Below are 24,693 nucleotides of genomic sequence, written 5' to 3' on the forward strand. Positions count from 1 at the left end.
TTATGAGCTTAGTTCAACTGTTGAACACAACCAGAACCCAAAATAAAAGCTTGTTTTACTCCATTGTCTGTAAACAAATGCTGTATACCTCAAAACATGATAATGTTGATCATGATGGATGGCCCTCGCAGCCTATGATTTTGAAAGTGGTTACAATTCTTCACCCCATTCCTCCGCTGTTTAACAAGACAAGTGGCGGGGCGTCGATTTAATTGTTTTTCCGAATCCCAGACATTGGCTTTAATGTTACAGTCAGTTGTGTCTGAGTGTACTCTTATTTACCTGTTAAACATTATGCCCCCCCCACCCATAATCTTATAGGATATTGAAATACCATACACATGTTAATGTACCGAATGTGTAGGCTGTATCTGACAGCAGGTTGTTTTGAAACCTGTCCCTCGTTTTGGCGTCAAGAGGCAGCCGCAGCACATCAATCAAGCTGACAATCACCAGCTGGCTAGCTCAAAGTCTAGCTTAGTTTAGCTAGTTGTCAGATACATAACCGAACTGTCTAGCTAGCTATCGTACATTATTGAGCGGCTTGATTATAAATAAATCCTTACGATATATGAATTATAATGACTAGTTAATAGGCATCGTTTGAATCCTCTGAGCTGGCCTAACTCCCGGACGGAGAGAAGATAAGAGCATTGGGAGTCAAGGCTCAAGACTAGTTAGCTAGCCCACATCGAAATTGGTAGGCTAAAATGTACTTTACTTAGCTAGCAACCGGAATTATATATTTCCACACCACTAGTCAGTTTGAAATGGAATACGAATTAACATATTCTCATCCGTATGGTCATAATAAACTGTTATTTTGTCAAATAAGTCGCTTACATGAAAGCGAGCGAACTAGCCTGCCTAGTTCGCTACCGTTAGCTTGCTAGCTAGTGAACTGTTAGGTCCATTACAAGACTGCCATCTTGCGTTGATCTGATGTAGTGTCTTCAACACCTTTTGAAAACAACCTGAGGCCTTAGCACAAAAACGATTTATGGTTTAAAGTATGACGATATTTTATGAGGTCTAGTCAGGCTACTGATTCAATCCCTACCAGTTGCTGCAAACCAAGGCAGAACCTACAAAGACTCATGTTGTGGCAACATCTCCCTGAAATGGCTGTCAGGTGTCAGCTGCATATACCATGATTACATCTAACTTTGTAATTCTATAGATGACTGTTACATGAACTGGCAAGATGTTGGACTCAGAAGAGTGTACTTTGTCCCTGGATAACTTGTTCTTTGAGAGGCCAGTTGTCCACAAAGTGTGAGTTGTCAGAAACAACCTGCATCTTAACAGTCATTCCCTCCAAAATGTATATTTAGCTAGGAACGGTGCTCTTGTTGTGGAGGACGCTTGCTCAACCCTTTTCCTGCTTTGCTCCTGTCTCCAGAAAGCCACTTTGTCAAGATCAGAGTTCTTGGCAGTTGGAACCCCCTCCATCCCTCTCCCAGATTCCAGCCACTCAGGACATCCAAAAAGAGGCAGAGGATCTTTCATCATTCAGTAAGTTACATTTGAGGTGATTCAATCTGGGCCAGATTCCCGGAGCCAGATTAAGCATAGTCCTAGACTAAAATGCATTTACCATAATTTTATCCTTTAAGACGAGGCTTAATCTGGGTCTGACACCGGCCCAGGATTTTGTTTCATGTCAGTCCCTGTCAGTCATTACATCATCATGTCTTCTATCATCTCCAATGCAGGTTTCTCTCAGAGGTCCAAGAAATTCATTCCCCCTTTGAAAAGAACAGTCGGCAGTGATGGTTTCATACAAAATAACACAGATTTTAATGAAATGACCAGTGATGGAAGAAAAGAACCTGAGGGCCAGGGCGGGTGTGCTCTCTGGTCTCAGGAAGACTTCATGAACAAGTCTCAGTGTTCCACAATGGTCAGCAGAGGTCGAACTGAAACCCCACAGGAGTCTGGTCATGCGCTGGAGCAGAAACATTTTCCTCTGGACTTCAGCCAAAGCCCACCTGTACGGAGAAGGTAAACCATTCAAATTAAGCTAATGAGTGTGTATACTTTGCATTCAGAATACATACTAAATGTCAGTTGCTGTCTTTTTTTTCCTCCAATCATGTGTCTTATTCAGATACTATTGTTTTGCAATGTAATGAGTGTAAAAAAATAAAAATAAATCCTTTATCGAACATTTGGCAAAGCCCGTCTGAAATGTAATCTTCTTTATCAAAGATATGGCTGTACTAGTTACATCATAATATGTGGGATATTACTGCAAGCACTTATGATCTATCTGCCCGTTAATGAAATCATCTCGTTCTCGTTACAGTTTGTTCAAACCTCTCATTGGTCAGGTGCTGAACAGTGGTGCAGACTTGAACACCCGCCACAGCCAGACAAGACCCAGAGAGCAGCAAACCTTCAACCAGGTTTCCATGGCGACAGAGCCTCGACTGGCAAGACAGTCAGCAGCAGGCCCCAGCCCCCTCAGTGGGCTGGGTCCGGCTGCAGCCCGGGGACCCCCACCGCATACAACGGACAAGGGCACCAAGAGGGCTAACATCCTCCCCATGACACCCCAGCCCCTTCAGATACAAGGTAGTACAGCACAGACAGAAATGTTATATATATATATACCGTTCAAAAGTTTGGGGTCACTTAGAAATGTCCTTGTTTTTGAAAGAAAAGCAAGTTTTTTTTGTCCATTAAAATAACATCAAATTGATCAGAAATACATTTTAATCTTATAAATCACTATTGTAGCTGGAAACGGCTGAAAACGGCTGATTTTTAATGGAATATCTACATAGGCGGACAGAGGCCCATTATCAGCAACCATCACTCCTGTGTTCCAATGGCATGTTGTGTTAGCTAATCCAAGTTTATCATTTTGAAAGGCTAATTGATCATTTGAAAACCCTTTTGCAATTATGTTAACACGGCTGAAAACTGTTGTTTTGATTTAAAGAAGCAATTAAACTGGCCTTCTTTAGACTAGTTGAGTATCTGGAGCATCAGCGTTTGTGGGTTTGATTACAGGGTCAAAATGGCCAGAAACAAAGCACTCGTCAGTCTACTCTTGTTCTGAGAAATGAAGGCTATTCCATGTGAGAAATTGCCAAGAACCTGAAGATCTCGTACAAACTGGCTCTAACCAGACAGAAAGAGGAGTGGGAGGCCCCGGTGTACAACTGAGCAAGAGGACAAGAACATTAGTGTCTAGTTTGAGAAACGAATGCCTCACAAGTCCTCAACCTTCAAAACACCAGTCTCAATGTCAACAGTGAAGAGGCGACTCCGGGATGCTGGCCTTCTAAGCAGAGTTGCAAAGAAAAAGCCATATCTCAGACTGGCCAATAAAAAGATTAAGATGGGCAAAAGAACACAGACACCAGACAGAGGAACTCTGCCTAGAAGACCAGCATCCCGGAGTCGCCTCTTAACTGTTGACGTTGAGACTGGTGTTTTGCAGGTACTATTTAATGAAGCTGCCAGTTGAGGACTTGTGAGGCATCTTTTTCTCAAACTAGACACGCTAATGTTCTTGCTCAGTTGTGCACCAGGGCCTCCCACTCCTCTTTCTGTCTGGTTAGCGCCAGTTTGCGCTGTTCTGTTAAGGAAGTAGTACACAGCGTTGTACCAGATCATCAGTTTCTTGGCAATGTCTCGCATGGAATAGCCTTAATTTCTCAGAACAAGAATAAACTGATGAGTTTCAGAAGAAAGGTATTTGTTTCTGGCTATTTTGAGCCTGTAATTGAACCCACAAATGCTGAAGCTCCAGATACTCAACTAGTCTAAAGAAGGCCAGTTTTATTGCTTCTTTAATCAGAACAACAGTTTTCATCCATGCTAAAATAATTGCAAAAGGGTTTTCTAATGATCAATTAGCCTTTTAAAATGATGAACTTGGATTAACTTACACAACATGCCATTGGAACACAGGAGTGATGGTTGCTGATAATGGGCCTCTGTACGCCTATGTAGTCGGCCGTTTCCAGCTACAATAGTCATTTACAACATTAACAATGTCTACACGATTTCTGATCAAATTGATGTTATTTTAATGGGCAAAAAGATTGCTTTTCTTTCAAGGACATTTCTAAGTGACCCCAAACTTTCGAACGGTAGTTATATATATTTATTTATATTATATTGCTAGGATGTGTTGTAGCTGAAGAATGTACTCAGGTTTAATGGTCATGGCAGCAGCTGTCACTGTTCTTTAGGGCTTGATGAGGTGAAACGAGGTGAGCCCTACCCAATGCCCTCTTGGCTGTAATAGCACACAATTACCACTAGGGGTGGCCAATAATCTCCCACTTTGACTGGAATTGGTTTGGATATTGAAATATAAATACATTTATACAGATTTATTGTTTTCATATCAGGTTTTTCTGGGCCTGGGATACTCCGACCAGTCTCTGAAATCCGTATCCTTTCCCACCCTTAGCCCAAGTAAATACTGCTGAAATACATTCATCTTAACGAAATCTACAAATCTATTTTAGTTGGAATATGTTTGTATACTTAATCAAAGTAACACAGATGCAAAATTCAGATCTGTCTTCAAAGAGTTCCCTTACTTCAACTACGTCCAATCCAAAGCCCTGGATGATGTAAGTGCATCTACACCTTATTTCATCTTCAACCTTAATCATCAAAACGATATCTGTGATTGATTTCTTGGAACAAAATGCTTTTTGCAGGTTCTTTACACAGGAAAGAACGTTGTGGCTTGTGCTCCTACTGGTTCTGGTAAGACAGTGCTCTTTGAGTTGGCCATCATCCGCCTACTGATGGAAACCACAGAGCCCTGGAGAAACGTCAAAGCTGTTTATAGTAAGTAATGTCACATCAGGACCACCTGTTTCTTAGTGTCCTTTTAAAAAGAAATAATTACATGTACTAAGACATCAACAGCCAATCTAAAACACCAAGAGCCAGTTAAAGCTACTGTATGGGTTAAGCTAGCTAACCTATGTCATTTTTGACCTGATTACATTGACTTTCAGTGTTCAAAGTGTATATGTTGTATTTTAAGTATTTATTAAATGTAGTTTTATTCTCATCAGTGGCACCCATCAAAGCTCTATGCAGCCAGCGCTTTGAGGACTGGAAGAAGAAATTCGAGCCTCTGGGCCTGAGCTGCAAGGAGCTGACCGGAGACACAGAGATCGACGACTTCTTTGAGATTCAGGACGCCCATATCATCATGACCACACCTGTAAGTGAAAATGTATCCCAGTGTACATGTCGCATTAAAGCACGTCACTAGCAGCCATTTTGTTTCTGTGTGATATGTAGCAGAATGATGTGGCTGATCCTGTGACCATAGCAACCATCCATTGAAGAATAAGCAGACAGGATTCCCATGTTTGTCATGCAAACAGGGCTTGGGTATATGAGAATAGATACATTTTTGTTTTGAGGGCGCGTGGATGCATTGTGTTATATCAAGATAATTCATTGGAAGATTTTTTTTTTAAACAATAACTGACCAACTGTTAATTTAACACTTCATTTAACAAGTAAAGCTCAGACGCATTTCTCTGTTCCTCCCAGGAAAAATGGGACAGCATGACCAGGAAGTGGAGGGATAACTGCCTGCTGCAGTTGGTCCGGCTTTTCCTTATTGACGAGGTCAGTGTTTATGTCTAAGTAGCTACTTCATGTTCTGTTAAAAATTCCCTCAGGTATCACTGCAACCGTAGACCTGGTCAAATAACACTCCGAAACAGCTTGGACAGACTGATTGTGTTCTATTGTTTTTTAATTTGTCATTGTACTTAGTGCATATCTGTCTAGTATTATGTTATGTGTTTCATTGACAACTAAATATACTCCATTTTGGCTGTGGTTCTAGGTGCACATGGTGAAAGACACTACGCGTGGAGCGACACTAGAGGTGGTGGTGAGCAGGATGAAGGCGGTCCATGCCTTCCGTGCAGCAGAGAACCCCCAGGAGGACGTCTCCATGAGATTTGTGGCTGTCTCCGCCACCATCCCCAATATCAAGGATGTAAGTGACTGAGGGGCCAAGAGGGGTCATGGCACACTTTGGTCATATTCTAATACTCTAAAGAGGTTTCCTTCACTCTAGTCCTTCTTTCCCTTTTTGATAAATGCATCTCTATCACTGGTGGAAAAACTACCCAACTCTCATACTTGAGTAAAAGTAAAGATACCTTAATAGAAAATGACTCCCAGTAAAATACTACTTGAGAAAAAGTCTAAAAGTATTTGGTTTAAAATATATTTAAGTGTCAAAAGTAAATGTATAAATCATTTCAAATTCCTTATTTTAAGCAAACCAGGTGGCACCATTTTATTTGTATTTTTTTTTATGGAAATCCAGGGGCACACCAACCTTCAGACCTAATTTACAAACGAAGCATGTGTGTTTATTGAGTCCACAAGATCAGAGGCAGTAGGGATAACCAGGGATGTTTGGTTGATAAGTGAGCGAATTTGACTACTGTCCTGCTAAGCATTCAACATGTAATGAGTACTTTTGGGTGTCAAGGAAAATGTATGAAGTAAAAAGTAGAATATTTTCTTAAGGAATGTAGTAAAGTAAGAGTCAAAATATAAATAGTAAAGTACAGATAGTAGTGCTTTAAAGTATTTTTACTTAAGTACTTTACACCACTGATTTCCATCAGTGGAGGCTGCTGAGGGGAGGACGGCTCATAGCAACGGCTGGAATGGAGTCAATGGAATGGTATCAACCACATGGAAACCATATTTGATACCATTCCATTGACTCCATTCCAGCCATTATTATGAGCTGTCCTTTCCTCAGCCTCCACTGATCTCCATATGTTGTTCTTATCTGTCCTGTCCTGTCTCCTTCAGAAAGAGTAAGGGAATAGTAAATAGGGAAGGAGAGGAGGAGGCGTCTTGGAAGTATTGCTATTTACCAATTATCATTAAACAGAACATTTATTTTAAGAAATTCCCTCTCTTCACTGTGTTCAATGGTTTGACATGGCAGATAGCAGACTGGCTGTGTGACACCAGAGGCCCTGCTACTTGTCTGGAGATGGATGAGAGTCACAGACCTGTGAAATTGAGGAAGGTAGTGCTGGGTTTCCCCTGCAGCAGCAACCAGACTGAGTTCAAGTTCGACCTGTCACTCAACTACAAGATGGCCAACATCATCCAGACCTACTCGGACCAGAAACCAACCCTTGTTGTGAGGAACTGTCTTTGTGTGTCTGAAATGTAGACGTGACCAGCACCATATTTGTAAGTATTGCCATTGTTAATAGCTCACACATGGGATATTATTTTTTTAACAGTTTTGCTCAACAAGGAAAGGAGTCCAGCAGTCAGCCGCTGTTCTGGCCAAGGATGCCAGGTTCATCATGAGGATTGAGCATAAACAACGGTTTGAGCTACTTACCTTTTTATTCTCTACAGATGTACAGGTACTCAATACAAATGTCTTACTGTTTAGTTAGATCTGATTGAATTGTTGGAATCTTCTGTTTGCAGGTTGATGAAGTATGCAAACTCTCTCCTGGACTCAAAACTCAGAGGTTGGTGGATAATTTAGGGTTAATAATTTATATTCCTTCTCTTCTGTATCATGTAGGCAAACATTTCTCATTCATTTGAATATAACTATTATTACATTAGAATGTGAAATCACTAGCCCTGCGTTTTCTCTATTCCAGACCTGGTGACGTTTGGGGTTGGTTTCCACCACGCCGGGGTAGACGTGTCCGACAGGAAGGTGATTGAAGAGGCCTTCACCATGGGAGACCTGCCTGTACTGTGTAAGCATTCGGACCGTCACCATGGCAGACCTGCCTGTACTGTGTAAAGGCACTCTCACATTGCAACGAATGTGGATCTAGCGTTCGTCTGCCCCGTCGTTCAGCGCAATGCGTTTTACAATATAAACGTTTTGCAAAATAAAGGTACACATACATGTTATTCAATCATTGCACACACACACTGCTCGAGCGTCAGCGGGCGTCTGCTTAGCCAGGAGATAAAATAGAACTTGGTTCTATTTTTGATGCTTGATGCGCTGCAAGTCCTGCCTCTCCCATCTCATTGTTTTTTAGGAGCATCTAAACCAACGTGGGTGATTGAAAGATGAACTGAGGTCCACACTCCAGTCCAGTCGGTGGTGCACCTTAAAGTTGGTTGCCAAACGCCATATAAAGTCCAAAGAACCAGAAGAAGCCTGAATGAGGAGCGATTACTAGAAACTAACTCGGTTTACCCTTTTATCTGTGGATTCATTGTCGGAGTAGAGGACCTTGTGGTAAAATAACAACCCAATGTTTCAGGTAAAATAACAACCCAATGTTTATATCCCAGGACAAATTAGCTAGCGACAGCAAGCTAGATAGCTAAATTACCATAAAAGTTTAATCCTTTTCGACCTGTCCCCAAATTAATATAGTTTGTTCAGAGTTTGTTTTGATATTTCAACCTGCGTGTCCTGATCGCGTCTGGTGTGGGGGGACAAAATCAACATGCGCACGAGCGGTCTGGTCAGCATGTTGGACCACACGCTGTAGACGTCTGACTGCTGACATTTCTCACAGTTCGCAAATCAAGTTTAGAGGTGCTAAGTACGCTCGTCCAGCAAATGCTATTGGTGTATCTGAGCCCTAACATGCTGACCAAACCACCATCACGCACAAGTAGATTTTGTTCACCCACACCAGACGCGATCAGGACACGCAGGTTGAAATGCAAAAGGTCCTTTACTCTGACAATTAATCTACAGATAAAACGGTAAATCAAATTTGTTTCTCGCCATTTCTCCTCCTTCCTTCAGGCTTCTTTTTCTTCTTTGGACTTTATATGGCAACCAACTTTAAGGTGCATTACAACTACCGATGGGACTGGAGTGTGGACCTCAGTTCAGCTCTCAATCACCCACGTGGGTATATGCTCCTAAAAACCAATGAGGAGAGGCAGGACTTGCAGCGCATTGAGCTTCTCAAATAAAACCAAGTCCTATTTTAGCGCCTGGCTATGCAGACGCTTGAGCAGTGTGTGTGTGCAATGATTTAATAACATGTATGTGTACATTTATTTTGCGACGCGAGCGGTGTGTTCAGCATATAAAGGCGTCCGCATGCTTCCCAGCCAAAACAGTTTGTGCATAAATTGTGATGACATTTTGTCGCGATTTCTTCGTTTTGGACTTCGGCTAGGGTTTTTTCAGCTATTCGAACATACATTTTTTCTTGAGGCAAGCCGAGGTCGGTAGCTGAAGTCTACGACCCCTCGTCGGCAATTGGTCAACAGTAGGGCTTCTTCAATTAAATGCCTGTTGTCATTCAATGAGAGACGACTCGTCCTCACGCCCATTTTTTCACTTGAGAAATACTGCACCAAACATCCTAGACAGTTTCAAAAAATCTAAATTAATGACAGATTTCTTGAGTTATCTAAGGTCTTACTTGACTATTTTTAGTAAATACAAATTAAAATTATTAATTTCAACTGCATCAATCAACCCTTCATCGATTCCCACTATCTAAATCTACTCATTGATCTTTGTGTCCACAAGAGCATTAGTGAGGTCGGGCACTGATGTTGGGCGATTAGGCCTGGCTCGCAGTTGGTGTTCCAATTCATCACAAAGATGTTTGTTGAGGTCAGGGCTCTGTGCAGGCCAGTCAAGTTCTTCCACACCGATATCGACAAACCATTTCTGTATAGACCTCGCTTTGTGCAGGAGAGCATTGCCATTGTGTGTAGATTGGTGAGAGGGGATTTAAAAAAATAAAACAAATCATTTTGAATTTAGGCTGTCAAGAGATATGAATACTTTCTGAAGGTAGTGTATGTGGTTTCTTAGTTACAACCAGTACTCTGGCGATGGGGGTGAACCTGCCAGCCCACCTGGTAGTGATCAAGTCCACCATGCACTACATCGGGGGAGCCTGTAAGGAGTACAGCGACGCCGACATGCTGCAGATGATTGGCCGAGCAGGCCGGCCACAGGTACAGATTGCAGACACGCACTCTAGTCCCAGCATCCTTAGCACCACAGGTTACAAATCATAGTCCAAAACCAGCTCCTATTTTTATATTTTACCTTTATTTAACTAGGCATGTCAGTTAAGAACAAATTCTTATTTACAATGATGGCCTAGGAACAGTGGGTTAACTGTCATTTGTACATTTGTACACATTTGTCGATCTAGCAACTTTAGGTTACTGGCCAATGCTCTAACCACTAGGCTACCTGCCGCCCCAGCGAGCAAAACTAGTTGCCCGCTATGCAGTGGGAAAAACTAGTTGAAATTAGGTCATTACAAAGTGTTCTATTCATTATGACGTTTCAACTAGCTTTGCCTGATTTGTAGCCAGTGGCCATTCTGTATTTTCAAATCTGAATGCGGTGTAAAGCAAAACACCAGTCTCAATGTCAACAGTGAAGAGGCGACTCCGGGACGCTGGCCTTCTAGGCAGAGTTGCAAAGAAAAAGCCATATCTCAGACTGGCCAATAAAAATAAAAGATTAAGATGGGCAAAAGAACACACACTGGACACAGGAACTCTTCACTGTTGACATTGAGACTGGTGTTTTGTGGGTACTATTTAATGAAGCTGCCATTTGAGAACTTGTGAGGAGTCTGTTTCTCAAACAAGACACTCTAATTAATGTGCTTGTCCTCTTGCTCAGTTGTGCACCGGGGCCTCCCACTCCTCTTTCTATTCTGGTTAGGGCCAGTTTGAGTTCTGTGAAGGGAGTAGTACACAGCGTTGTGTGGGATCTTCAGTTTCTTGGCAATTTCTCACATGGAATAGTCTTCATTAATCAGAACAAGAATAGACTGACGAGTTTCAGAAGAAAGGTCTTTGTTTCTGGCCATTTTGAGCCTGTAATCGAACCCACAAATGCTGATGTCCAGATACTCAACTAGTCTAAAGAAGGCCAGTTCTATTGCTTCTTTAATCAGAACAAAAGTTTTCAGCTGTGCTAAAATAATTGCAAAAAAGGTTTTCTAATGATCAATTAGCCTTTTAAAATGATCAACTTGGATTAGCTAACACAGCGTGCCATTGGAACACAGGAGTGATGGTTGCTGATAATGGGCCTCTGTACGCCAATGTATATATTCCATTAAAAATCAGTCGTTTCCAGCTACAATAGTCATTTACATCATTAACAACGTCTGTCTGCACTGTATTTCTGATCAATTTGATGTTATTTTAATGGACAATAAAAATGGCTTTTCTTTCAAAAACAAGGACATTTCTAAGTGACCCAAACATTTTGAACAGTAGTGTAAATGTTTTCTTCCACTTTTACATTACAGAGTATTTTGTGTAGATTTGACAAAAATTACAATTAAATCGACTTTGTAACCAAGGGATCTGAATACTTTTGCAAGGCACTGTATCCATGGCAGCAGTGTCGCTGAAAGTGGACGGTCCATTGATTTGATGTAAGGCTTTGACTCTGAATAATTTTTCTCTCCAGTTTGATACGTCAGCAACAGCAGTGATCATGACCAAGACTCACACCAAAGACAAGTACATGCAGTTCATGAATGGGGCAGAAATTATTGAGAGCAGGTATAGTGATGGGTTACTTCTACAGTCAAATATACATTTTCACAAATCATCAGGGACAGACTGATATTTTGCAAAAGGTACAGGGATTGGATTGCTGAAGACTGGGGTAAAGTAATTTTCTCTGATGAACCCCTTTCCCATCGTTTGGGGCATCTGGAAAAAAGCTTGTCCGGAGAAGACAAGGTGAGCGCTACCATCAGTCCTGTGTCATGCCAATAGTAAAGACCATTCATGTGTGGGGTTGCTTCTCAGCCAAGGGAGTGGGAACACTCACAATTTTGCCTAAGAACAGAGCCATGAATAAAGAATGGTACCAACACATCCTCCGAGAGCAACTCTCCCAACCATCCAGGAACAGTTTGGTGATGAACAATGCCTTTTCATGCATGATGGAGCACCTTTTTTTAAAACCTTTATTTTACTAGGCAAGTCCGTTAAGAACAAATTCTTATTTTCAATGACTGCCTAGGAACAGTGGGTTAACTGCCTGTTCAGGGGCAGAACGACAGATTTTGTACCTTGTCAGCTCGGGGATTTGAACTTGCAACCTTTCGGTCTGCCGCACCTTGCTATAAGGCAAAAGTGATAACTAAGTGGCTCGGGGAACAAAACATCAATATTTTGGGTCCATGGGCAGGAAACTCCCCAGACCTTAATCCCATTGAGAACTTGTGGTCAATCCTCAAGAGGCGGGAGGACAAACAAAAACCCACAAATTCTGACAAACTCCAAGCATTGATTATGCAAGAATGGGCTGCCATCAGTCAGGATGTGGCCCAGAAGTTAATTGACAGCATGACAGCATTGCAGAGGTCTTGAAAAAGAAGGGTCAACACTGCAAATATTGTCTCTCTGCATCAACTTCATGTAATTGTCAATAAAAGCCTTTGCCACTTTTGAAATGCTTGTAACTATACTTCAGTATTCCATAGTAACATCTGACAAAAATATCTAAAGACACTGAAGCAGCAGACTTTGTGGAAATTAATATTTGTGTCATTCTCAAAATTTTTCAAAGTTCCTCAACACTTGTTTCAGAGTGTAGCTTATATGATTTGGTTTTACATTAATTTGTATGATACAGTACATTGTGGTGATGATTGTTCAACTACATAGACCGGTACCTTTCTTTAAATCTCTGTTTGATATCATACACTTTTGTGGTTCACATTGAGGTTGAAGTATTTTTGTCCTCTTCCTCAGTCTGCACACCCACCTTGTAGAGCACCTGAACGCTGAGATCGTCCTCCACACCATCTCAGACGTCAACATGGCCCTGGACTGGATCCGCTCCACCTTCCTCTACATCAGAGCACTGAAGAACCCCAAACACTACGGTAAGTACACACAGACTGGACATCACCCTGTCATTATTAGCAATAGCCAGCATCGTTGCTAGTCCATTTCTGCACCCGTCAGTCAGCTACATCGTTAGCATGGATGCTCGGCTATTTCAGTATGAACGAGTTAGCCTAGCACCCATGCTAACAATATATTTCAGCAGTAGTCAACAGTTAGATTGTTAACATGGATGCTAACTTATTATAGTACAGTTAATAGCATGTAATTAGAATATCTCACTACATCCTTACAACAGTTTCTCAAATGTCACAGACATACATTGGCAGATCATACGTGAGAAAACACCTGTCCATACTTTTTGTTGCAGGTTTTTCCACCGACTTGGACCGATGTGGGATCGAAGCCAAATTGCAAGGTGTGGAATTCCTGTGTTTTCTTTGTTAATATGGACTTCGTATCTGAAAACACAGAATATCTCTATCATGTGTTTGTGTAGTAACTAACTGTATTATATCTCTCGATACTCTCTGCTCCAGAGCTCTGTCTGAAGAACCTGAACTCCCTGGCCTCCATTGGTCTGGTCTCCATGGATGAGGATGTCAACATCAAAGCTACAGGTTGAGAGCAGCAACCCATTTTGGTTTTTGCCTGGCTACTATGGCCTTTTACTGTTTGTTTCATTAATTATAATCAGAAGTGTACAACAACTAACAAACCCTGTACATGTTTGGTTTTATTCAATATAGATATCTCCTACATTTGCTTTCCAGCATCGAAAAGTCGTTGTACTCAAGTCTGTTCTCTTCTTGACATGTGTAATTGTGCTCATCCCCTACAGAGGCAGGCAGGTTGATGGCCAGGTACTGTGTGGCATTTGACACCATGGAGCAGTTCAGCAAGGTGACTGGCACTGAGACCTTACCTGAGCTGGTAGGTATACAGTAACAAGGTAACACTGTAGCATGTCTCATATGCACATAAACTGTTTTTATTGAGTTTCTGTATTGTGTTGTTTGTTACATAGGAAATTATAAAAGATGCGTTGAGTAGATTTTGTATTGAGAATCCCACTGAAATGGAAGCTGGCTCTTCTTCACACAGATAGAATTGATGGCGAAGGGCAGAGAGTTCACTGACGTGCAGCTGAGAGTGAACGAGAAGAGAACCCTGAACACGTTGAACAAGGACAAGAACAGGATCACCATCAGGTTAGAGTACAATTCAATGATACATTGGAAGAAGAGGTGAAGTGACATATACAACAAATGTAAATGCTCATATCTGGGCTTTTGTTTCTCCAGGTATCCCATGGAGGGAAAGATCAAAAACAATGAGATGAAGGTGAACTGGTAAGTCGAGCAGTGGCCTGTACAGTGTACCAACATGAGAAGATGGAGGATGACATTGACACCACCATGTATTCTCTTTGGGTGAATCTCAAAAGTATTTTCTTGAACTTCGTCTCTTTCCCACTATACCCGTCTTCCACCTCAGCTTGATTCAGGCCCAGTTTGGCTCCATTCCAATTCAAGAGTTTGGACTCACACAAGACACCGGTAGAATCTTCCGGAATGGAGTCCGAATCAGCAGATGTAAGTCCTCAATCACTTAACATTTTGATAGTAGAAGATGATTTGCATTGAGCCTTGTCTGATGAGCAAGCATCCTTTGAAAAAAACACTCTTTGATCCAAGATGTGTTTTGATTACGAACCAGGTTTGGCAGAGTTTCTAAACCAGCGCTCCAAGACAGGCTTCTCTGCTCTGCTCAACTCCCTGATACTGGCCAAGTGCTTCAGTGCCAAGCTGTGGGAGAACTCTCCTTATGTCTCAAAGCAGCTGGAGAAAATAGGTAGGAAGACATTGAAACATGTCAAAAAATACTGTCAATGCTCGTTGAAAATGTGTAGTTAATAGTTACTATGATGTTACTTTGTTCAGAGACCCTTTTTAAGAAATCCATTGACCAAATGATTTATTCCTAGACAAATTAAAGTAGTATAGTTGCTGTGAGCATAGAAATATAGTGGTCCTGTGTAGCTCAGTTGGTAGAGCCCGGTGCTTGTAACGCCAAGGTTGTCTGTAACGGCACAGATGACTATCTGTTCCAGGGTTGACTCTTTCAGCCGCCATGGTGAACGCAGGGCTCACCACCTTCAGTAAGATAGAGAAGACCAACGCCAGGGAACTGGAGCTGGTGAGCATGCAGCCTCTATAGATGACTATAACAAAGTAATTAATTTAAACACCCTGTTGTTTCAATTTCTCCATGGTTTATTGACATACCCACTTAAACAAAAATGCCGTTTCATGGCTTTCAATTAAATCAGTCTTTCAAATGTTGTTCATAAAGCCCCTTTCTACATCAAGAGTCGTCACAAGTGCTTTCAAATACAATAAATGCAAATATTTGCTGTCTAGATCATCAACAGACATCCTCCATTCGGAAACCAAATCAGAGAGGCTATCATCAATCTACCCAAGTATGAAGTTTGTTTGGAGCAGGTAAAAACCTTTGCTTTGGTTTAATTTTTTGTTAGAATGGAAAAGGTGATCAAGATTAATCATTGTAGCAATATTTGGTGTCGGGACAAAACAGAATTGTTTTCCACACATATCATTTAATATTACAGCGGAGTATTTTTTCAATTACTGATCAATTAATACATCTCCCCAACAACCTGTGATTTAATTTATTATTTCTTGCGTTTTAGCTTCCAAGATACAACGTCGCCACCGCAGAGATTGTCGTGACTGTGAGCGTGAAGAACCACGAACAGCTGCTGTCAAAGAGAACTGCTCCTGACCACCACTATGTCACCATGATCATCGGGGACTGTGACAACAACGTGGTCTTCCTGCAAAAACTCACGTAAGATAAGGAGGTTGAACATTTCGAGTCACACGGAGACACACATACACACAGTCTGATACATGCATAGACACACACTTTATCTAAAGCTTGCCTGTACAGACAACTTGTTAAAAGCGTATTGTAAGATGTTTTAAAGGTTCATACATGATAACAAGTTATAAAGCATTATACCTGCAGGCAGGGTTCTGCAACAGGCCGAAATTGGCCCATGGGGGGTTTTATTTGGCCCCCAAGTTTGAGCAAAAAATAAATACTAATATTCATTCAAGGGTTTTTCTTTATTTTTACTATTTTCTACATTTTAGAATAATAGTGAAGACATCTACAACTATATTTTAGATTCTTCAAAGTAGCCACCCTTTGCCTTGGTGACAGCTTTGCACACTCTTGGCATTCTCTCAACCAGCTTCATGAGGTAGTCACCTGGAATGCATTTCAATTAACAGGTATGCCTTGTTAAAAGTTAAATAGTGGAATTTATTTCCTTCTTAATGCGTTTGAGCCAATCAGTTGTGTTGTGACAAGGTAGGGGGGGTATACAGAAGATGGCCCTATTTGGTAAAAGACCAAGTCCATATTATGGCAAGAACAGCTGAAATAACCAAAGAGAAATGACAGTCCATCATTACTTTAAGACATGAAGGTCAGTCAATCCGGAAAATGTCAAGAACTTTGAAAGTTTCTTCAAGTGCAGTCACAAAAACCATCAAGGGCTATGATGAAACTGGCTCTCATGAGGACCGCCACAGGAAAGGAAGACCCAGAGTTACTTCTGCTGCAGAGGATAAGTTCATTAGAGTTACCAGCCTCAGAAATTGCTGCCCAAATAAATGCTTCAGAGTTCAAGTAACAGACACATCTCAACATCAACTGTTCAGAGGAGACTGCGTGAATCAGGCCTTCATGGTCGATTTGCTGAAAAGAAACCACTACTAAAGTTAAGAAGAAGAGACTTGCTTAGGCCAAGAAACACAAGAAATGGACGTTAGACCGGTGGAAATCTGTCCTTTGGTCTGATGAGTCCAAATGTTAGATTTTTGATTCCAACCGCCGTGTCTTTGTGAAATGCAGAATAGGTAAACGGATGATCTCTGTATGTGTGGTTCCCACTTTGAAGCATGGAAGAGATGGTGTGGGGGTGCTGTGCTGGTGACACTGTCTATGGTTTATTTAGAATTCAAGGCACCCTTTACCAGCATGGCTACTACAGCATTCTGCAGCGATATGCCATCACATCTGGTTTGTGCTTAGTGGGACTATCATTAGTTTTTCAACAGGACAATGACCCAACATAACTCCAGGCTGTGTAAGGGCTATTTGACCAAGAAGCAGAGTGAGGGAGTGCTGCATCAGATTACCTGGCCTCCACAATCACCTGACTTCAACCCAATTGATATGGTTTGGGATGAGTTGGACCACAGTGAAGGAAAAGCAGCCAACAAGTGCTCAGCGTATGTAGGAACTCCTTCAAGACTGTTGGAAAAGCATTCCAGGTGAAGCTGGTTGAGAGAAAATGTGCAAAGCTGTCATCAAGGCAAAGGTTGGTTACTTTGAAGAATCTCAAATATTCTATATATAAAATTTAAAAAAAAAAAGGTTACTACATGATCTCATATGTGTTATTTCATAGTTTTCATGTTTTCACCATTATTCTACAATGTAGAAAATAGTTTTAAAAAATAAAGAAAAACCTGTGAATGAGTAGGTGTGTTCAAACTTTTGACTGGTACTATATATTAATATTTGTTAATTTTGTTGTGAGTTTTCACAGTAAAAACACCAAGAAATGGCTGCAAGTGGAATCCTTTCCAGGTATTCCCACCCATTAATAGAGAGACACGTGATCTTATACAAATGTAAACAAGGTTTGAAATGATTATGTTTTAATCAAACATTATATCTGTTTGGGATTCTTGCAGTCAATTTGTGGTCTAAAAATTATTTGTAATTATAAAGTGGGTGGTTCGAGGCCTGCCTGAATGCTGATTGGCTGACAGCCGTGGTATATCAGACCGTATACCACGGGTATGACAAAACAGTTATTTTTATTGCTAATTTTGTAGGTAACCAGGTTATAATAGCAACAAGGCACCTCAGAGGTTTGTGGTATATGGTCAATATACCACGGCAAAGGGCTGTATCCAGGCACTCTGAGTTGCCACGGTATATTGGCCATATACCACACCCCCTTTGGGCCTTATTGCTTAATTATGTTCTGAACCCCTGGCCATCCGCTCAAGAAAGAAAATCGTCCCGCGGCTGAATCTAGTTGATGATTCCTGCCTGCAGGCTTTAGATAAAGTGTTACTGTCATACACTCAGACAGGGAAAACAGTGAAGGAAAGAGAGCAAGACCAAGAAAGGGAAAGAGTGATGAAATGGAGAGTGACTGTGTTGTGTGTTCGTCCAGAGACTTGATGCTGTTGAAGTCGGGAAGCTGGTCAAAAAAGATTGAAGTGGCGAAAGCCTCCAAAGGAGAGGAGATCAATGTGAATCTGGTCAGCTCAGAATACGGTCAGGCAGCTAAATATCAGGACATTTTTCTCTCATTTTTATTATAGATTTGTGTTCAAATACATTTCTACAAACTGCTTCAAACTTGTAAAAGGCAGTTTAAGTAGAGTGGAATTGTTTAATTGAGATTTATGAAAAGTAAGAATATATTCTATTAACTACATTGAGATCTTTCTCTCTTCAGTGGGGTTGGACATTCAACAGAAGTTTAGTCCCTTCTTCTCTGGACCGAAGAGGTACGGAGCTGAATCACTCGCACCTGAGCAACATAACACCATGCAGCAAGCACAGGCTAATGCTCAGAGATCACAGGGTGCAACACAGAGAACACAGCCAACAGCTCAGCAAACACAGAAGAGAAACTCCACATCCACATGTGCCACAGAAAAGGGTAGACTTATTCATTACCTTACATTTGTATACTTTTGAGCCATTGCTAGGTTGTACTTGCGGACTCACAAGGACTGTTGTTGTTTTTTTAACACAACTTCTGATATATTTTTTTCCCTCACTGAAATACAGATTCCTCACAATCAGATCCAGGCAAAAGACAATGTAACCACTTATGCAAAAACAAGGATCAATGTGGCCACGACTGCTGTGAGTTTTTTGTCCTCAAACTCTCCATTGCTCAATTGACACTTAGAATCATTCAAATTGTTTATTCACAAATGATTACATTTGTTTTTTCAATTTCCTCCTATCTGTTTCCCAGGTAAAAATGGAGGGCCGGGGGTTCTGAAAAGGCAGATTAATCAGCATTCGAGTTTCACCTCCTACCTCCAAGACCTGAAGACCAGGAGTGACACACTGACGGAGACACCAGTCAAACGCCTCAAGGTGGGAGAACAACTGACAACAGCTGCAGCGGTTGTTTAAAATATAACCCCTTTGGGCTAAAATTCTAATTTGAGAGAGAGAGTAATAGGCTCAAAACAAAATACTTATTCATACCATCACATAAATCATGCATTGAAGTTAGAGACGAGTAACACGTGTTTCGTGATCATTTGCTGATTTGTCATCGACTAACTGAACGAGGAACTTTTACCTGAATTAATGTTTCATCTCCCTGTTGCTGGTTCCTTTAGATGAGAATGAATGGCGGGATGGGAGCTGTGAACATGCAACAGTTCTCTTATTCACCTAAGCCAATCCTACCTGCTTCCTCTAGGTACGTACCCTCCTTTACCCAAAACATAGACGCAGTTAATTAGCATGGAGTTAATTGATCACTAATCCAAACTGTATCTGACACATTCCAAATATTTTCTTAACTTGTTTTGAAGGTATGAAGGTAACCAGTATGGCGCTTTAGCAAGACCACAGAGTGTAGATTCAGCTGAGGACTTTACAACACCCCAAGAGATGGCTTATGTTGTGACCTATGGCCATGGTATGTTTAGTATCGAAATGCTTCTAGAGGCTTCTAACTCCATTCACCTTCAATACAGCAGTGTGGTAGTGAAAGGGTGCTAAATGGACACTTGAGAGGAGTAACTGAACATATGTGTGTCTCTACAGAGTATAATGACTACCTGGAAGACATATCTCAGACAACGGGAGATTTGAAACCACCACCTGTTCAACTTCAGACCCTTACGGAGTCACAAAGTAGGACGTCTCAGTTACAAAAAAAAAACTGTCATACTGTTTTTTTTAAACTGTTATATCCCACGATTCCATGAAATAGACCTATTGTAGATTCAATAAAATGTACACACAGATTATTTTTGAGTAGACTACTTCCTTCAAATTGACTGCAAACAGACGACAACGTGTTCTCATAATCATAACCAATCCATATTTTTGTTTTAAGGCACTTCAATGTGGAGGAAGCCCAATGCCTACGATGGAAGATCCCTCAGCCACAGCAACCCCCAAAGCACCCCGCAAAGCCAGAGCAGGAGTTACCCTCAGAGCCACAGCACCCCCCAGAGCCAGAGCAGGAGTTACCCTCAGAGCCACAGCACCCGCCAGAGCAGGGATTACCCTCAGAGCCACAGCACCCCCCAGAGCCAGAGCAGGGGTTACCCTCAGAGTCACAGCACACCCCAAAGCAGGGGTTACTCCCAAAGTATCTCTCAGAGCCAGAGCAGATGTTACCCACAGAGTCACTGCACCCCCCAAAGCAGGAGTTACCCTCAGAGCCACAGCACCCCCCAGAGCCAGTGCAGGAGTTACCCTCTGAGTCAAAGCACCACCCAAACCCAGAGCAGGGGTAACAGTACCCCCCAAAACCAGAGCAGGTCTTTTTCTCAGAGTTCCATTGTAGACTTGACCGACGACAGTGGTTTCTTCTCATCGTCAATCACCCCCAGCGTGACCTTTGACCTGGGAGACGAGTGGGACGATTTTGACGATGACAACTTGGTGCACGCCAACGAGAAGCCATGCACCACTGTTGCTAAAACTAAAGGGGTGGACCTGGACTGTGATAGGCCAAAAGGTATTCTAACAGGGAGCCATTTTTGAACATATCAATGTTAAAAATGTAATTTCTTTGTTCATGCTTTTTCAGTGGGGCAAATGATTTAATAGTTAAATGTATTGATGTTTTCAGGAAACTCCACACCACTATCATCCATTTCCTTACTGCCCAAACCCCGCTTCACTACATCCAATTCCCCACTCAGGTGAGCTCAGCTCGTAACAAACTAGGACTTCACACTTCCACAGTTCAAACCCCTGTCATTTCACTGAATTAAACATCTATCCCAGCGGGCAAAACTGGTTTCTGGTTGAAGAGACGTCAGTCAGTAGGAAGGAACTTGGTACTGTTGCAAATACTTGATAAATGTGACCCTGATCAATTAATTATCAATGTTATGTAATGATTTGTGTGTCTCAGGTCGATCTCCCCAGTTGTTTCTCAGATACCAGTTACTACTCTCCCAGTCAGACCACCCAACTCCCAGGCTACTGCTAGCTGGAGACACTCTGACAACAAGACCACAGTGAGTTACTATCTACCCATAGTATCAGTTTATTTCAATGCAGTTTATTTCAATGCTGGATCTGAGGTCAACATGAAATTGACAGCAGACAAAGCCAAGGCTTCTGTTCTTATATACAGTCAGTGTCCAGTTTATTAGGTACACCACCCTGTTCACAAAAATGGTTTGCTCCTACAGACTGTGAGTCACGTGGCCGTGGCTTGCTATATAAAGCAAAAAGACCGGCATCAAGGCATTCAGTTACTGTTTGACTGAACGTTAGTGTCCAAAACAAGTGACCTAAGCAACTTTGAGAGTGGTAGGATCGTCGGTGCCAGGCGTGCCGGTTCCAGTATTAGAAACGGCTGGCCTCCTTGGCTTTTCACACACGACAGTGTGTACCTAATGGGTGTACCTAATAAACTGTCCACTGAGTGTAGAATGAAGTTACCTTTCATCACACAATTCACATGCTTTGAAATCAAAGATAGCAGGGCATAGCAATGTTATGTTTTAGGTTTAGCCCATTTGTTTCAGTACACATTTGAAAAGTAGTCTAAAACACACATCTTTGCCCTCTGCAGAGGACATTCAGTGAACCCCCCATGAAAGCACCACCCTCCTTCCCAAAACAGACTGACACTAGCTTGCCCCCCCTGGGACAACGGTTTGATTTCTTCTCAAAGACGACTACCCCAAACAATGACACTGTGACTGGCAAAAGGTAAGGAGGGACTATAGAGAAATAATATTGAATTTTCTTAACTTTTTTAATACATACTAACTTAAATCATGATTATGAATTATATATATGAATTATATATATCATCTATATATCATTGACAGACAGCATTAATCTTCATTGCAGGCTCCAGGGAGAGGATTACAGCAAGGAAGTGGAGGCATTCATGGGGATATTTGATGGACTATTTTAGTAGTGTTTGTAGTTGTATGGACTATTTCCATGATAATGTTTCATGGTGAGTTGTCATGTTATTGTGTATGTAATTTTGTTATACTGTTATTTATACTGTTTGTTGTTTGGGATTCACTGTTAGATTTACTGTTGGTCCTATTTGAAAATGTTTATCTAGGAGTATTAACTTTCAATCTTCTTTAGCAGGATTCCAAAAATGTAATATTTTGTGTACTTTATTAAATGAACACAATATTTATTCAGAGGAAGTCTGAGGGTGTAGAGAGCAATAGTAATGGTGTCATGGACCATATAATGGTGTTTTATTCCCTTTAGTGGACTGTCTTTAAATTGCAGCTTGAAGCTGCACTTCCTATGCTCACTAGGGGAGAAGACAGTATAGCATCCAGCTTTAGTTACATCCAGGATCCTGCTGCACTTCCTATGCTTGCGATGGGAGAAGATGAAGAATCCAGAAAGCAGTTGGTTGTTGTTACCTAAAAGTTCCCACCTTCTTCATCCTGTATTTGATAGCCCTTATGCTGGCACCATCTAAGTATTTACGTTTCTGTATGTTTTTATATGCTTACATGTTAAGTCATTTCCTACTTTTCGCCTCATCAAATATTGCTAGCCAAACAGTCCTAACCGTTAGTGGTCAACCATTAGCCATTGCCATAGAGATGTATTGTTTAGCCCAGCTGTTCACTAGCCCCATTCAAATGTGCAGTGCATTCGGAAAGTATTTAGACCCCTTTACTTTTTCCACATTTTGTTACGTTCTTATTCTAAAATTGATTAAATTGCTTTTTTTCCTTCATCAATCTACACACAATACCCCATAATGACAAAGCAAAACCAGGTTTTTAGAATAAACATTTAAAACCTTTACTCAGTACTTTGTTGAAGCACATTTGGCAGCGATTACAAGCTTGGCACACCTGTATTTGGGGAGTTTCTCCCATTCTCTGCAGATCCTCTCAAGTTCTGTAAGGTTGGATGGGGAGCGTTGCTGCACAGCTATTTTTAGTTCTCTCCAAAGATGTTCGATTGGGTTCAAGTCCGGGCTCTGGCTGGGCCACTCAAGGACATTAATAGAATTGACCTGAAACCACTCCTGCGTTGTCTTGGCTGTGTGCTTAGGGTCATTTTCCTGTTGGATGGTGAACCTTCGCCCCAGTCTGAGGTCCAGAGAGCTCTGGAGCAGGTTTTCATCTAGGATCTCTCTGTACTTTGCTCCGTTCGTCTTTCCCTTGATCCCGACTAGTCTCCTAGTCCCTGCCGCTGAAAAACATAATAATAATAATATATGCCATTTAGCTGACGCTTTTATCCAAAGCGACTTACAGTCATGAGTGCATACATTCTACGTATGGGTGGTCCCGGGAATCGAACCCACTACCCTGGCGTTACAAGCGCCATGCTCTACCAACTGAGCCACAGAAGGACCACAGCATGATGCTTCCACCACCATGTTTCACTGTAGAGATGGTGCCAGGTTTCCTCCAGACATGACGCTTGGCATTCAGGCCAAAGAGTTCAATCTTGGTTTCATCAGACCAGAGAATCTTGTTTCTCATGGTCTGAGAGTCTTTAGGTGCCTTTTGGCAAATTCCAAGCGGACTGTCATGTGCCTTTTACTGAGGCTTCCATCTGGCCACTCTACCAGGCCTGATTGGTGGAGTGCTGCAGAGATGGTTGTCCTTCTGGAAGGTTCTCCCATCTCCACAGAGGAACTCGGGAGCTCTGTCAGAGTGGCTTCCCTGACCAAGGCCCTTCTCCCTCGATTGCTCAGTTTGGTCGGGCAGCCAGCTCTAGGAAGAGTCTTGGTGATTCCAAACTTATTCCATTTAAGAATGATTGAGGCCACTGTGTTCTTGGGGAATTTCAATGCTGCATACATCTTTTGGTACCCTTCCCCAGATATATGCCTCGACACCATCCTTCTATCGGAGCTCTATGAACAATTCCTTCAACCTCACGGCTTGGTTTTTGCTCTGACATACACTGTCAACTGTGGGATCTTATATAGACAGGTGTGTGCCTTTCAAAATCATGTCCAATCAATTGAATTTACCACAGGTGGACTCCAATCATGTTGTAGAAACATCAAGGATGATCAATGGAAACAGGATGCACCTAAGCTCAATTTCAATTATCATAGCATAGGGTCTGAATAATTATGTAAATTATGATATTTCTGTTTATTTGTAATACATTTGAAAACATTTCTAAAAACCTGTTTTCACGTTGTCATTATGGGGTGTAGATTGACGAGGGAAATGTAGGTATGTATGTGGCAACATCCAAACTTTTTTCCAACAGATATTATCAATAAATCCATTCCAATAAGGCATGACATAAGGTATAGATAGATACATGGGTCGTGTCGCTCTGTTGTTGAATAGACCAAAAGAGAAACTCATCTTTCTTACTGACGAGTCAATAGAAGGTAGGCTCTGACACGTTCCTGAATAATAGAACAACACCTGTGGGAATGGCATCTAAAACAATTGCAAAATCTTTAGGTGTTACAGGGACCTTGTAAAGTGATAAGAATTCCTTATAACTGAGTAGAAGACCCTCTGCATTTACCAATTGGCTCACCAA

At 41.6% G+C, this 24,693-nt stretch overlaps 1 protein-coding gene across 1 annotated transcript; it reads left to right on the forward strand.

Moving 5' to 3' along the window:
• Positions 1–407: 407 nt before the first annotated feature.
• On the forward strand, positions 408–22,972 carry LOC118394481 (probable ATP-dependent DNA helicase HFM1). Its single transcript, XM_035787692.2, has 40 exons — positions 408–700; positions 1,181–1,275; positions 1,403–1,515; positions 1,716–2,004; positions 2,309–2,577; positions 4,371–4,412; positions 4,528–4,598; positions 4,689–4,821; positions 5,055–5,206; positions 5,545–5,622; positions 5,846–6,001; positions 6,977–7,177; positions 7,284–7,372; positions 7,480–7,523; positions 7,662–7,763; positions 9,815–9,960; positions 11,447–11,541; positions 12,745–12,878; positions 13,211–13,258; positions 13,380–13,460; positions 13,682–13,773; positions 13,945–14,051; positions 14,145–14,192; positions 14,338–14,435; positions 14,560–14,694; positions 14,954–15,039; positions 15,264–15,347; positions 15,557–15,714; positions 18,128–18,231; positions 18,416–18,622; positions 18,754–18,831; positions 18,947–19,071; positions 19,323–19,405; positions 19,521–19,627; positions 19,756–19,845; positions 20,051–20,680; positions 20,795–20,867; positions 21,083–21,188; positions 21,752–21,891; positions 22,036–22,972. The coding sequence occupies exons 2-40, from the start codon at positions 1,205–1,207 to the stop codon at positions 22,100–22,102; spliced, it is 4,932 nt and encodes a 1,643-aa protein (XP_035643585.1). The 5' UTR covers positions 408–700; positions 1,181–1,204; the 3' UTR covers positions 22,103–22,972.
• The last annotated feature ends 1,721 nt before the right edge of the window (positions 22,973–24,693 follow it).

This window comes from Oncorhynchus keta, chromosome 15, assembly GCF_023373465.1.
Source record: "Oncorhynchus keta strain PuntledgeMale-10-30-2019 chromosome 15, Oket_V2, whole genome shotgun sequence".
Classification (NCBI taxonomy): domain Eukaryota; kingdom Metazoa; phylum Chordata; class Actinopteri; order Salmoniformes; family Salmonidae; genus Oncorhynchus; species Oncorhynchus keta.